We start from the raw sequence: 16227 nt of genomic DNA, 5'->3' as shown, positions 1-16227 counted from the left end.
ATTTACTATATTTCTTTCCAGTCTTTTTAGCTAGAGTTTCATTTATTACAATTATGATAACATAAAATTTTTGTATCCTGCTTTCATTTTTTATAACATAGCATATTTCCATGCTATTAAAAACTGTAAAGTTCACTGTTAATAACTATATCAAAACCCTCTAAGTAGACATAACACTGTTTACTTTTAGTCCAATCCCTTATTGCTAGACTCTGATTATTTCTAGTTTTCTCCCACTATTAACTATGCTATTATGAAAAATTTATACATAATGTAAGCAAATTTTCAGAAGTGGAATTCCTGTGTCAAAGGGCACACATATTTCATGGTTCAAAAATACAACTGTCCAAACTTTAATCTAGAAGCGATATACAAAGTCTACATTTTTACTGAACTGTTAGCTGTTTTAAATTAGACTTAGTTCTGTTTCTAAAAAGCAATGGAATGAAAAGTATTCTCCATAATCACTCAGTAGCTTTTAACTGACAAATAGCAGAAAATGTACTTCATTGTTTTAAATAAAGGAAGTACTCAGATGGTGGCTCAGATGGTAAAGCCTACAATGCAAACCCGGGAACCCAGTGACCCAGGTTCAATCCCTGGGTTGGGAAGATCTCCTGGAGAAGGAAATGGAAACCCACTCCAAAATTCTTGCTATAAAAACCCATGGACGGAGGAGTCTGATAGGCTACTGTCCATGGAGTCACAAAGGGTCAGACACAACTGAGCAACTTCACTTTTTTCTTCTTGTTTTAAACACACTGCCTAGACTGATAACCAGCATTTGTGATAAACAGGTAACTGGGAAAGGAGCAAAGGAAAGATATATCCATTTGAATGCAGAGTTACAAAAAATAGCAAGGAGAGATAAGAAAGCCTTCCTCAGTGATCAGTGCAAAGAAATACAGGAAAACAACAGAATGGGAAAGACTAGAGATCTGTTCAAGAAAATTAAAAGATACCAAAGGAACATTTCATGCAAACATGGACACAATAAAGGACAGAAATGGTATGGACCTAATGGAAGCAGAAGATATTAAGAAGAGGTGACAAGCATAGACAGAAGAACTATACAAAAAAGATCTTCAGGACCCAGATAACCATGATGGTGTGATCACTTACCTAGAGTCAGACATCCTGGAATGCAAAGTCAAGTGAGTCTTAGGAAGCATCACTACAAACAAGACTAGTGGAGGTGATGGAATTCCAGTTGAGCTATTTCAAATCCTAAAAGATGATGCTATGAAAGTGCTGCACTCAATATGCCAGCAAATCTGGAAAACTCAGCAGTGGCCACAGGACTGGAAAAGGTCAGTTTTCATTCCAATCCCAAAGAAAGGCAATCCCAAAGAATGTTCAAACTATAGCACAACTGCACTCATCTCACATGCTAGCAAAGTAATGCTCAAAATTTTCCAAGCCAGGCTTCAACAGTACAAGAACCGTGAACTTCCAGATGTTCAAGCTGGATTTAGAAAAGGCAGAGGAACAAAGGCAGAGATCAAATTGCCAACATCTGCTGGATCATCAAAAAAGCAAGAGTTCCAGAAAAATATCTACTGCTTTATTGACTATGCCAAAGCCTCTGACTATGTGGATCACAACAAACCGGAAAATTCTTAAAGAGATGGGAATAGCAGACCACCTGACCTGCCTCCTGAGAAATCTGTATGCAGGTCAAGAAGCATCAGTTAGAACTGGACACGGAACAACAGACTGGTTCCAAATCAGGAAAGGAGTACGTCAAGGCAGTATACTGCCACTCTGCTTATTTAACTTATATACAGAGTATATCATGCAAAATGCTGGGCTGGATGAAGCACAAGCTGGCATCAAGATTGATGGGAGAAATATCAATAACCTCAGATATGCAGGTGACACCACTTTAATGGCAGAAAGCAAAGAGGACTCTTGATGATGGTGAAAGAAACGAAAAAACTGGCTTAAAACTCAATACTGAAGAAACTAAGATCATGGCACCCAGTTCCATCGCCTCACGGCAAATAGATGGGGAAACAATGGAAACAGTGACACACTTTATTTTTGGGGGCTCCAAAATCACTGCAGATGGTGACTGCAGCCATGAAATTAAAAGACGCTTGCTCCTTGGAAGAAAAGCTACGACCAACCTAGACAGCATATTAAAAAGCAGAGATATTACTTTACCAACAAAGGTCCATCTAGTCAAAAGCTATGGTTTTTCCAGTAGTCATGTATGGATGTGAGAGTTGGACTATAAAGAAAGCTGAGCACTGAAGAATTGATGCTTTTGAACTGTGGTGTGGAGAAGACTCTTGAGAGTCCCTTGGACTGCAAGGAGATTCAACCAGTCAATACTAAAGGAAATCAGTCCTGAATATTCATTGGAAGGACTGATGCTGAAGCTGAAACTTCAATACTTTGGTTACCTGATGGGAAGAACAGATTCATTGGAAAAGACCCTGATTCTGGGAAAGACTGAAGGTGGGAGAAGGGGGTGACAGAGGATGAGATGGTTGGATGGCATCACCGACTCAATGGACATGAATTTGAGGGCTCCAGGAGTTGGTGATGGACAGGGAAGCCTGGAGTGCTGCAGTCCATGGGGTCGCAGGGTTAGACACGACTGAGCGACTGAGCTGAACTGGAATTTTAAGTATTCTAATTTTCTTCTATTTAACTGTAACCATCAACTCACACTCCAACCTTCCTACCATCCTTTAGCATTTGGGGCAGTAAGTAAAATATCTCAAGATACTAAGAAATAAATTTTCACTTACCATAAAATTGGATCATTAGCAAGTTCACTGAAGCGTTTACATACACAAGCTGCTCTACAAAGATCCTGTTCCAGCAAATACGAGAAGATTTTTAGAACCACTTCATCTGGCAGTTTCTCCTGAAGATACTGTTCAGCAGGTGCTGCTATAAAAAGATTAACAAATGGAACATAATCTATCATGCTAGCAAAGACTTTCTCATTATTTAAAGAGCACAGTTTTCATTTTGTTAAATGAAGAGCTTTTATTTTTTGATGACTATCATTTTATAAGTATTTGCTTTCAGAGATGACACACATTTATTTTCTTTTATCTTAACAGTATTCTTTCTTTTAGCTAGTATGTACCATTTCAGTAACTGGTTACAATAAATATACAAAAAGGATTTTTATACAACAATTACAGCCAAAGATGGAGGTCAGGGTTCTCAGGCTTATTCTGTAATAAATTGCTTTCTCAATCTCAAATGTGTAAATAAACATTTAATTTTAGTTTTTTGTTGCTAAACAAATCGAAAAGAACTATTTTACTCTATTCCTTAACTTTCTCAAAGGAAATACCTGATAGATCTTGTGATTTTCCAGAAACTCTTGCACGTTTTGCACGATGACCAAAAAAGTTTTCTGTAGTTGAAGTTGAAGCACCCTTTAAAAACAAAATGAAAACTAGTTAAGAAAATATTTTTACCCATAATCATTACTTCTAAAAAATGATGACAGTCCCATTTGTTTCCTAACAATTCTTTCATTATACACACAAAAACAGACATTTAACCTACCTCCATACTGCTCTTTGTAGGACACGCTGTTCTTTTTGGCAAAAGAGTTTTCCTACGAAGTTGGTATGGACTATTTTGTGCACCAGGACCGGATTCTTCTGCAACCATATCTGCAGGTACATCATCATCTGTTATAAACAAAAATATTATGAAAATGACACCCATTTTTAAGAAAAAGCCCTATGGATTCAGTAAATTTATAAAAAACTTTGTAATACATTTTTTTTGGGGGGGGGAGATACAGTTTTTATACAAAATTCTAGTCATCTGGATAACCATTTGCGAAGTGTTGGATTTCTGTTTAATTTCTTACTTCAAAATAAATTTCACAATGCTTACCTACAATATAAATAAATAATATCACGAAAAGAAAACAAAACTATTTTTTATAATGTGAAAGTGGGTAAGTTCTTTAAAGGTATGACACAGAACTTGGAAGACATTTTTTAAAAAGGTGAGGAGCATGTTCACTTGCTGAGTGAGTACTGCATGGTTAGAGTACAAGTAGGGTGAGAAGTGTGTCAATGGAGACGGACAGTTCAGTATAGATTATAAATACCAAGTACGATAGTGTAGATTTAGTATAGATACCAAGTGGGATAAAAAGGGCATCCATGCAGAGGGTGGTCTGGCATACAGTGTTAGAGCTCAAGAGGGGTGAGAAGAAGGAGGTTTGTGTGTGGGAAGGGTGCCAGAAAAGGCTATAGACACAGGAGAGGGGAAGGTGGAACTGGAAGCTTGGTAACATTAACGGACTGATCAAATAATTAAGAAGAATGGAAGCCAGGCTTCTGAGAAGAGAGTTAAAATATAAATAGAAAGAGTACATCTTACACTGTTGGACTGGAATTTTCAATGTGAACTCATTGTTTTTAAAAGATAAGATATAGAAATAGGTATCAGAAGACAAATAGATAAGGAAGCTGTGGTACATATACACAATGGAACATTACCCAGCCATTAAAAAGAATTCATTTGAATCAGTTCTAATGAGATGGATGAAACTGGAGCCGATTTATACAGAGTGAAGTAAGCCAGAAAGATAAAGACTAATACAGTATACTAACGCATATATATGGAATTTAAAAAGATGGTAACGAAAAAAAAAAATGGTAACGATAACCCAATATGCAAAACAGAAAAAGAGACAGAAGTACAGAACAGACCTTGGGACTCTGTGGGAGAAGGCGACGGTGGGATGTTCTGAGAGAACAGCATTGAAACAAGTATACTATCAAGGGTGAAAAAGACCACCAGCCCAGGTTGGATGCATGACACAAGTGCTCAGGGCTGGTGCACTGGGAAGACCCAGAGGGATGGGGTGGGGAGGGAGGCGGGAGGGGGGATCGGGATGGGAAACACACGTAAATCCATGGCTGATTCATGTCAATGTATGGCAAAAACCACTACAACACTGTAAAGTAATTAGCCTCCAACTAATAAAAATAAATGAAAAAATAATAATAAAAATAAAAGATAGATATAGAAATAGGTAAGCACGTATACACATATGTATAAATGTTTGGAAATGTGTGGATTACACACGTGTGTAACAAAGTCTGGAAGCAGTGTCACTCCAATAGCAATGAACGCAGCCAGTATTTGGATATTTACTTTCTTACTTCTTTATAAAAGGGAAAAGGGCTCCTTGGAGAAATGGATGATTCTAGGTTGAGGGAAATACAAGGTGAGCCTGAAATATCTTGTGGCAGAAACAAGAAACTGCTGAATAATGAGGACATGTCAAAAGAACACTGAATGGACTTCCCTGGTGGTCCAGTGGTTGAGAATCCACTTTTCAAGGCAAGGGACACAGATTCCCCTGGTCAGAGAACTAAGATCCCACACGCCTTGGGGGGTAACTAAGCCCATGTACTGCAACTAGAGAGGCCTCCATGCCACAAATAGAGAAAGCCCACATGACAGTCAAAAGAAAAAAAAAAAAAAAAAAAAAAACCTGAGATCAGCCCAAATGATCTCACCCACTAGCTAGCAAAACTATGCTCAAGTATCAAAACTCATGATAGTAAAGGGATTATAACCTACTGAATGGACAGCCTGTAAATTCATTCTACTATAAATAAAGGAATAAATGGAAAGTCTGATAAGGAATGAGATGTTTAAAGTATCCTCCCCACACACAAAATACTGATTAAGTAGAAAGGGGAAAATCATAACTCTACAGTAGAAATGCCAATCAAACACCGTCTTAAGTGACTGAAGTAAACATCATTCACAGGACATACTGAAACTGTGTGTCACCTGACAGCATGAAAGAGCACAGAATCACTTCTATGATATTTCTGATAAAGATACGTAACCTAAGTCTACTGGGAACATCAGAATTATGAGGAATCACTAGAAAAAATCTGAATTTGTTCTAATTTGTTTTGAATAATCTTCAAATTATCAAAGCTGAAAGTCAAAGAAAAACCTAAGGAACTGTTCCAGATGGAAGGACATTGAAAAGATATGTATACTCATTGAAACCTGTAGTTCTGAACTAGATCCTTTTGTTTAAAGGTTTGTTTTTAGGACAAGAGGGAAATATTTCAATTAGTAAAACCTGAGTGGAGATCTAAAGACAGTAATGTGTCAGTATTAACTTTCTGATTTTAATAGGTATAGTATGGTTATCGAGGTGAATAGGAAATACACACTAAAGTATTAGGAGGTGACAGGACAAGGCTGGGAACTTATTCTTGAAGGGTTCAGGGTGGAGGGAGGGGAACTTCTTTGTACTGTTTAAACTCTTTCCTAAGTTTAGATTGTTTAAAAATGAACTAATAAATTTGAGTAATATGTTTACATTTAAAAATTCTGCTTAGGAAATGGAAACTATAGAGATAGTCAAAAGAAACAACACAAACAACCCACTCCAGTATGCTTGCCTGAAGAATTCCAGGGACAGGGGAGCCTGATGGGCTACAGTTCATGGGATTGCAAAGAGTTGGACATGACTGAGACACTAACACACACACTTGTTAACACATGTCACAAAAGGGTAATTTTCTTATTACATCTGAGTACTACAAATCAACATGGAAAAGACTAACAATTCAACAGAAAATTGCACCAAGGACACAGACAATTCAGAATTTAGGAAATACAAATGAAATACTAACAGAAACTACAATGAGATTTTTTTAATGTAGCAGATTATCAAAGATCAGAAAGTTTGATTGTATACTAATACTACATAACAAAGGAAAACATAAGACAAAAAAATTCTTAATTGCTTTGAGGAGAGCAATTTGGCAATAGCTATTATTACTTAACAATTCCATTCTGGGAATTGATTTTGCACACATGGGCAAAGTAGTTAAGAACCAAGATACTCATTGCAGTACTTTTTATAATACTGCTGGGTAACAATCAAAATGTTTATCAAGAGTAAAACCCAAAATATACAGAACAATGTTTTAGTATATGTGTGTGTTTTAAGGCAATACATATACACATGATTGGGGCTTCCCAGGTGATGCAGTGTTCAAGAATCTGCCTGCCAATCAAGAGACATGGGTTCAATCTCTGGGTTGGGAGGATCTCCTAGAGAAGGAAATGGCAACTCGCTCCAGTATTCTTGCCTGGAAAATTCTACAGACAGAGGAGCCTGATGGGCTACAGTCCACAGGGTAAGAAAGAGTTGGACACAACTGAGCAACAGAGCATGCACACATACATATGCTTATATATACATACATTTACTAAAATATAAACTCCCTGACGGAAGAAAACCAACTTGAAGATGCTCCCACTGGCCGAAGATGGGACAATTTGAGCATCAATAAGAATAACTGAAATGAACTGAAAGAAATATATTTAAATCTTGTGAATTTACGACACAAAAAAAGGGCAAAACCACAATCTTGTAATTAGCCTCCAAACAAAATAAATAAATAAATAAATGTAAAAAGGGGGGGGGGGAATGGAGGTTGCTTTGAAAGATGCCAGTGAAAAGCAACTCCTCATTTTAAAAACTGGTATACAACAGGAAATAACACTAACTCTTCCTCTTTTATATAAACTGAACCACCAGGTAACCAAGTCTTAGGTGAGGGGAAGCTTCTTTACAGAAACATTCCAGCAATAAATGAAGAAATAATAAAATCAGAAAAATAAAATCTGGAATCTCTGAAGAGTTAATAGAATTAACCATTGAGTATCAATAGTTCTAATATCACAAAAAGAAATATTACCAGACATTTATATATCTCCTGATGAAAGAATACATCACCATCTACAATATTCTGCCAAAACCATCAAATCTCAACTTGAACAAACCTCTCATAAACTCTACAAGATCAAACTATACTAGTTTTTTCAACAAATAAACTCCATGGGGGAAAATAAGCAAAACTAAAGCATACTGTTTAAGAACATATACTACAGTACTAAAATTATAGAAAAGAAGCTAGAAAATGATTATTACAAAAATGCTTTCTATGGGGAAGGAAAGAGGTTATGGTCAGGATGGGGCACATAAAAGGCTTCTGCAGTGCCTGGGTAAAGTTCTACTTCTTGATCTATTGGTATTACATTACCAACCTTAACAACAATTCAATAAACAAACTATGTAGTTGTTTAATGTGAACTTCTCTATCTGGCTGTATTTTACAATCAAGATATTTTTAAAAGGTGGGAAGGTTGTACAATGTATTTAAAAAGAGAGGTTTTTCTTCCCAACTGCAGACCTTGGGCAGATAAATAAGCTTTTAAATAATTAATTTCTTGGCTCCACCCACACAGCATGTGGGATCTTAGTTCCCTGACTAGGGATCTAATCCACAGCCCCTGCAGGGGAAGCTCAAGACCTATAAATGATTCTCCAGGCAAGAATATTGGAGTGGGTTGCCATTTCCTTCTCCAGGGGATCTTCCCGACCCAGGAATCAAACCTGGGTCTCCCGCATTGCAGGCAGATGATTTACCAACTGAGCTATGAGGGAAGCCCCCACTAAGTATGCTAACAGTATCTTATAATTCATAGGGCTGCTGAAAAGTATTTAAATAACATATGCAAAACATTCAGTAATAAGTCTGGCTCACATTAAGTGCTCAATAAATATTTTAGCTATTATTTTATTTAAATATTATTCTATTAAAAACACTTTCAAATAAAATTTGGAAAACCTAATAACATTTCCATGTACTTACACTGTAGTCAGAAAATATAGCCAGTGTAACATGCCTGGTTATTTGTGAAGTCATTCCATTGTAGTTAACATAGTTAATTTCTGTTTCAAGTGTAGTTGAAAGGAACATCTACGTTCTGTTTTTTTTGAGACTAGAGGTTAAACACATCTAAAATACCAGGTCTGTTAACTGTAGTGAAGTCAAGTGGGCCTTAGAAAGCATCACTATGAACAAAGCTAGTGGAGGTGATGGAATTCCAGTTGAGTTATTTCAAATCCTGAAAGATGGTGCTGTGAAAATGCTACACTCAATATGCCAGCAAATTTGGAACACTCAGCAGTGGCCACAGGACTGGAAAAGGTCAGTTTTCATTCCAATCCCAAAGAAAGGCAATCCCAAAGAATGCTCAAACTACCGCACAATTACACTCATCTCACACGCTAGTAAAGTAATGCTCAAAATTCTCCAAGCCAGGCTCCAGCAATACATGAACCGTGAACTTCCAGATGTTCAAGCTGGTTTTAGAAAAGGCAGAGGAACAAAGGCAGAGATCAAATTGCCAACATCTGCTGGGTCATCGAAAAAGCAAGAGAGTTCCAGAAAAACTATTTCTGCTTTATTGACTATGCCAAAGCCTTTGACTGTGTGGATCACAATAAACTGTGGAAAACTCTGAAAGAGATGGGAATACCAGACCACCTGCCCTGCCTCTTGAGAAACTTCTATGCAGGTCAGGAAGCAACAGTTAGAACTGGACATGGACATAGAACCAGTTAGACTGGTTCCAAAAAGGAAAAGGAGTATGTCAAGGCTATATATTGTCACCCTGCTTATTTAACTTATATGCAGAGTACATCATGAGAAACGCTGGACTGGAAGAAGCACAAGCTGGAATCAAGATTGCCGGGAGAAATATCAATAACCTCAGATATGTAGATGACACCACCCTTATGGCAGAAAGTGAAGAGAAACTAAAAAGCCTCTTGATGAAAGTGAAAGGAGAGTGAAAAAGTCAGCTTAAAGTTCAACATTCAGAAAACTAAGATCATGGCATCTGGTCCCATCACTTCATGGGAAATAGATGGGGAAACAGTGTGAGGCTTTATTTTTCTGGGCTCCAAAATCACTGCAGATGTTGACTGCAGCCATGAAATTAAAAGACGCTTACTCCTTGGAAGGAAAGTTATGACCAACCTAAACGGCATATTAAAAAGCAGAGACATTACTTTGCCGACAAAGGTTCGTCTAGTCAAGGCTATGGTTTTTCCAGTGGTCATGTATGGATGTGAGTTGGACTGTGAAGAAAGCTGAGCACCGAAAAATTGATGCTTTTGAACTGTGGTGTTGGAGAAGACTCTTGAGAGTCCCTTGGACTGCAAGGAGATCCAAGCAGTCCATCCTAAAGGAGATCAGTCCTGGGTGTGCATTGGAAGGACTGATGCTGAAGCTGAAACGTCAATACTTTGGCCACCTAATGTGAAGAGCTGACTCACTGGAAAAGACCCTGATGCTGAGAGGGATTGGGGGCAGGAGGAGAAGGGGATGACAGAGGATGAGATGGCTGGATGGCATCACCGACTTGATGGACATGAGTTTGAGCAAACTCCGGGAGTTGGTGACGGACAGAGAGGCCTGGCATGCTGCAATTCATGGGGTCGCAAAAATTGGACATGACTGAGTGACTGAACTGAACTCTACTGAACTGAGTGATCATATATTCTATGTCTTTACTTTTTGGTGGGGAGGAGGTGGTGGTAGCAGTGGTCTGATTTATCTGCCTGCTTCTTAGGGAAATGTGCTAAAATTTCCATCTACAGATAGTTCATTTATAGCATGCAAAATTTTGCTTTATATACTTTGAGATAATATTATTTAGACATAAAGCTTCAAGATTATTATTTCTTCTTGGTGAATTATTCCTTTCCACCATTATACATGGAGAAGGAAATGGCAACCCACTCCAGTATTCTTGCCTGGAAAAATCCATGGACAGAGGAGTCTGGTGGGCTGAAGTCCATGGGATTACATGACTGAGCATGTGTGCATGAGGGTGGAGGGAGATGGGTTGATAGAAATAAACTGGTAAAACTAAAAAAAAAATAAAAATAAAAAATAAACATTATACAACAGCTCTCTTCATCCTTAATAGCACTTTTGCCTTTAAAATCTGTTCTTGCCTGAGAGTTCTTTCCTAGGAGCTTTCTGTTTTATTCTCTATCAGTCTAGCATTTTGCCAATCCTGATTTTCAGCTTTTTACTTTTGCATCATTACATTTAGATTTAGTATTTAACCATTTATTGCCATATATTTTTTTCCCTTTTCAGCCAAGCAAGAATATATTTAATACTCTATATAACCCAACTAAAGTCAAATTCCACAACTATATTTTTAATTTCTGAAGACTGATTTTAATTTTCTTTTTTAAGACTTACTGCTTGTTTTTCATATTGGCTATTACTTCATACTTCACTTCCTTGTTTTAACCCTTTTAATTATTTCATACACATTCATTTCTTGTTTAGACTGTTCCACCATTGAACACTTAAACGCCACCCCCCCCCCCCCGAAAAAAAACCCCAGCAACACTACAATTAGGGAAATTCTTTCCAATTCCAGGATCTTCCCAAGTGGCTCAGTGGTAAACAATCTACCTGCCAATGCAGGAGACAATGGTTTCTATACGTGGGTCAGAAGATCCCTTGGGAGAGGAAACTGCAACCCACTTCAGTATTCTTGCCTGGATATCTCCATGGACAGTGGAGATGGAAGGGCTACAGTTCATGGGAATGCAGAGAGTCAGACACAACTGAACACACACACATAATTCAGGTTCAAGGCTGCACGCCTGTATATCAGAGCTAGTTCTATTTTTAAAAGGCCCAAACTCCATTCTCCATATATGCACTAAAATTTCACCCCAGACTTACGTACGTCTGTGTTCAGCTGCTCAGTCATGTCCGACTCCATGGACTGTAGCCTGCCAGGCCCCTCTGTTCACGGTAAGAACAATGGAGTGGTTTGGCATTTCCTCCTTCAGGGGATCATCCCACCCCAGGAATCAAACCTCTGTCTCTAGCCTGCCAGGCTCCTCTGTCCAGGCAAGAACAATGGGGTGGGCTGCCATTTCCTTCTTCGGGGATCTTCCCATCCCAGGAATCAAACCTGTCTCTTGCAGCTCCTGCACTGGCAGGTGGAGTCACTGGGCCACCTGGGAAGCCCCTTATACCCCGGACCACGAGGCCCCTGCACTACTTTATACAGCAGCGCTAGTTCCCACTTAGGGTTTGATTTGATTTCTCTCATACCTGGCACCTGGGACTCTCCTTCTTTCCTTCCTCAGAGTTTAGCTATGCATTTATAATTTTGTTATTGTTCTGTGTTACATTTCCATTATGTTTGCAGTGTGTATGCACGTGCAGGGGATACCTCCATCATCCTGGTTTATGATGCAGCTAGTAGTCAGTTTCTACAACACTCACAAGGATATGCTCAAACTTTTCATCCTATACTACCGTCTCTCTAAATCCCACTCCTGTTTACAATCTTCTCAGCTCAGTTCAGTCGCTTAGTTGTGTCCGAATCTTTGAGACCCCATGGACTGCAGCATGCCAGGCTTCCCTGTCCATCATCAACTCCCGGAGCTTACTCAAACTCGTGTCCATCAAGTCGATAGATCTTATTATTACAGATACCCACCCAGACACCAGCCTGGAATCATTTTTCCTTCTCACCATTAACACAGCAAATATTAAGGACTGATAAATAAGGAGAACAGGAAAGATATGCCCATTTGAATGCAGAGTTCCAAAAAAATAGCAAGGAGAGATAAGAAAGCCTTCCTCAGTGATCAGTGCAAATACAGGAAAACAACAGAATGGGAAAGACTAGAGATCTGTTCAAGAAAATTAAAGATACCAAACGAACATTTCATGCAAAGATGGACACAATAAAGGACAGAAATGGTATGGACCTAATGGAAGCAGAAGATATTAAGAAGAGGTGACAAGCATACACAGAACTATATATACCAAAAAGATCTTCAGGACCCAGATAACCATGATGGTGTGATCACTTACCTAGAGTCAGACATCCTGGAATGCAAAGTCAAGTGGGTCTTAGGAAGCATCACTACAAACAAGACTAGTGGAGGTGATGGAATTCCAGTTGAGCTATTTCAAATCCTAAAAGATGATGCTGTGAAAGTGCTGCACTCAATATGCCAGCAAATCTGGAAAACTCAGCAGTGGCCACAGGACTGGAAAAGGTCAGTTTTCATTCCAATCCCAAAGAAAGGCAATCTCAAAGAATGTTCAAACTACAGCACAATTGCACTCATCTCACATGCTAGCAAAGTAATGCTCAAAATTTTCCAAGCCAGGCTTCAACAGTATAAGAACCGTGAACTTCCAGATGTTCAAGCTGGATTTAGGAAAGGCAGAGGAACAAAGGCAGAGATCAAATTGCCAACATCTGCTGGGTCATCGGAAAAGCAAGAGAGTTCCAGAAAAACATTTACTTCTGCTTTATTGACAACAACAAAGCCTCTGACTGTGTGGATCACAACAAACTGGAAAATTCTTAAAAGAGATGGGAATAGCAGACCACCTGATCTGCCTCCTGAGAAATCCGTATGCAGGTCAAGAAGCATCAGTTAGAACTGGACGTAGAACAATAGACTGGTTCCAAACAGGAAAAGGAGTACGTCAAGGCTGTATGTTGTCACCCTGCTTATTTAACTTATATGCAGAGTATACATCATGAGAAATGCTGGACTGGATGAAGCACAAGCTGGCATCAAGATTGCTGGGAGAAATATCAATAACCTCAGATATGCAGACCACCACATATGACAGACACTTAATGACACCACACTTATAGCAGAAAGCAAAGAAGAACTAAAGAGTCTCTTGATGAAAGTGAAAGAGTGAAAAAGTTGTTTTAAAACTCAACATTCAGAAAACTAAGATCATGGCATCTGGTCCCATCACTTCACGGCAAATAGATGGGAAAACAGTGGAAACAGTGACAGACTTTATTTTTGGGGGCTCCAAAATCACTGCAGATAGTGACTGCAGCCATGAAATTAAAAGACACTTGCTCCTTGGAAGAAAAACTATGACCAACCTAGACAGCATATTAAAAAGCAGAGACATTACTTTGCCAACAAAGGTCCATCTAGTCAAAACTATGGTTTTTCCAGGAGTCATGTATGAATATGAGAGTTGGACTATAAAGAAAGCTGAGTGCCAAAGAATTGATGCTTTTGAACTTTGGTGTTGGAGCAGACTCTTGAGCATCCCTTGGACTGCAAGGAGATCCAACCAGTCCATCCTAAAGGAAATCAGTCCTAAACATTCATTGGAAGAACTGATGCTGAAGCTGAAACTCCACTACTTTGGCCACCTGATTCAAAGAACTGACTCACTGGAAAAGACCATGATGCTGTGAAAGACTGAAGGCAGGAGGAAAAGGGGACAACGGAGGATGAGATGGTTGGATGGCATCACTGACTCGATGAACATGAGCTTGAGTAAGCTCCAGGAATTGGTGATGGACAGGGAAGCCTGGCGTGCTGCAGTCCATGAGGTCTCAAAGGGTTGGTTGGACATGACTGACCGACTGAACTGAAGTAAGGAATGCAGAAGTAATTAATACGGAAGAGACAGTGCTGGTTAATTCCAGTGCAGTTTGCGGTTCACACCAAATAAACGCATAAAGCTACATGATTTGAATCACATAATGCAATAACCTCAATGTCCTATTCAAAACACTGTCCTGTTCTAAAGCACTCAAAGCTCAGCTCTAAAACAACTGTATTAAACTCTTTTACTTGTGCTGAGATCAAGAATCTATCCTATTTTCTATACTGCTCTCAAAGTAAATTACCAGTTTACTAATATAAATAAGAAACTGAAGGAGAAAACTTAAAAGACACAAACCCCAAAACATACACACATGAAATAATCTTTAGTGATTAGTGTTCTCTCCATCTTTTGAACTCCTACAGTACTGTATATACACCATATACTCTATCGTATCACAGCTGCCTTATTTGTTATTTGCTTTCTTGGTATACTTCTTATTTTCCTAACAAAATTTAAGCTCTGAGGACAAGGCTATTTTTTATATATATATATGTGTATATATATGTGTGTGTATATATAATATAATGTATTATACATTATTACAATTATCATTTAATATAATAAATTACATTGTCATAAATTATATTATAAATGTATTATAATACTGTAAATATATATAATTTTATATTTTCCTCCACATTCAGCTTAGTACCCAATAACTACTCAAGAAATGCTGATTCTCATCCATTGAGAACTCAATTCAATTTATTCAAGAGTTTTTCCAAGAACCCACCAACAGTGGTGTACTAAGATGACCTTACATACTACTCAACAGAAAATAAAAATCCAGATAAGAATTGCTTCTCTTCCTCCTACCTCCAACTCTGTGAACTAATTTACAAGCATATACATCTATTTTTTGTTCCCTCCTGAAATTACAACAGATTTGGCGCATACGAAGCAAACAATAAATTACACAGTGACTAAACTGATCCATGGTAGCTGCCAAACTGTGTCCAATTCAAGAACCAAGAGATCATGAAGGACTAGTTATGATATTGTTCTAACAACAAAATCCAAAATCAAGACCTCAGAATAATATTTTGTTTAATTTTTTTTAACTTTATAGCCTTCACTTTTATATCTAATATTGGAATACCAATATTTAGATGTCAAATTATAATCTAAGACTAATAAAAAATAACTCAATACCAAAAATGTTTAACTTCAACTTTAACTTACAGAAAATGTAATTTTCAGTTAGAAAAAAAAGTTCTTGACCAGAAGATACCCAATAGAAACACATGTTCTTTTTTCATACTAAAGGTTTATATTTTTAACACTTATACAGTATGCCTCAAATTCAGATAAGCCATACTTCAAGTGCTCAATAGCTCCAATGTGGCTAGATATTATCCTAATTGCATAGTATTCACACATACACACACCCTTTCATTAAATTCTTACCAATCCTCTTACACGCATACACATAATATAAAAATTTATCATTTTTAGATTTTTACTAATAATGATATACAAATATACTAGAGTCTTCACTATTAATAGGACCCATAGGGATAAAGGCTTCTGTAGGTTAAGTATGCTTCTTTAACTAAAAAAAATCTTTTGAAATCTTTGCTATTAAATAGGATTGAAAAAAAAAATAATAGCATTGAAAATTTATACTAAGATTCACTTCCACAAAAGAAGAGACTTAAGTCTATACACCTTAAGCAAAATATCTTAATTTTTACATACCTTTTAACTATCTCAAAGATGTACAAAAAATTACACTACTGACTGGATCAAGGTTAAAGTCTATACACCTTAGGTTTAAAGACTAACCTAAAGTTAAAAGGTAGTTTATGTGGAATTTAACTTCCAAGAGTTTTTTTCTTTTTCTCCCCACAAATATTATCTAAGTTCCATGTTACTTACCCATTGCCACAGATCATATATTGGAAACTTG

General features: G+C 37.7%; 1 protein-coding gene across 2 annotated transcripts in view; it reads right to left on the bottom strand.

The window, feature by feature from the left end:
* FBXO11 (F-box protein 11) overlaps nt 1–16227 on the bottom strand; it is a 107496-nt gene that overhangs the window by 22584 nt on the left and 68685 nt on the right. Inside the window, exons 2-4 of one of the 2 annotated variants that reach the window (XM_065929315.1) lie at nt 3538–3665; nt 3320–3404; nt 2760–2901 (exon numbers count right to left, since the gene is read on the bottom strand). In XM_065929315.1, the coding sequence (XP_065785387.1) occupies nt 2760–2901; nt 3320–3404; nt 3538–3665 (355 nt within the window). Of the gene's footprint in view, nt 1–2759; nt 2905–3319; nt 3405–3537; nt 3666–16227 lie in introns of both variants that reach the window. The other variant, XM_065929314.1, reaches the window with a different exon arrangement.

This window comes from Muntiacus reevesi, chromosome 3 (genome assembly GCF_963930625.1).
Source record: "Muntiacus reevesi chromosome 3, mMunRee1.1, whole genome shotgun sequence".
Classification (NCBI taxonomy): domain Eukaryota; kingdom Metazoa; phylum Chordata; class Mammalia; order Artiodactyla; family Cervidae; genus Muntiacus; species Muntiacus reevesi.
Note: the sequence above shows the minus strand (reverse complement) of the source record. Positions and strands in the feature narration are given on the sequence as shown.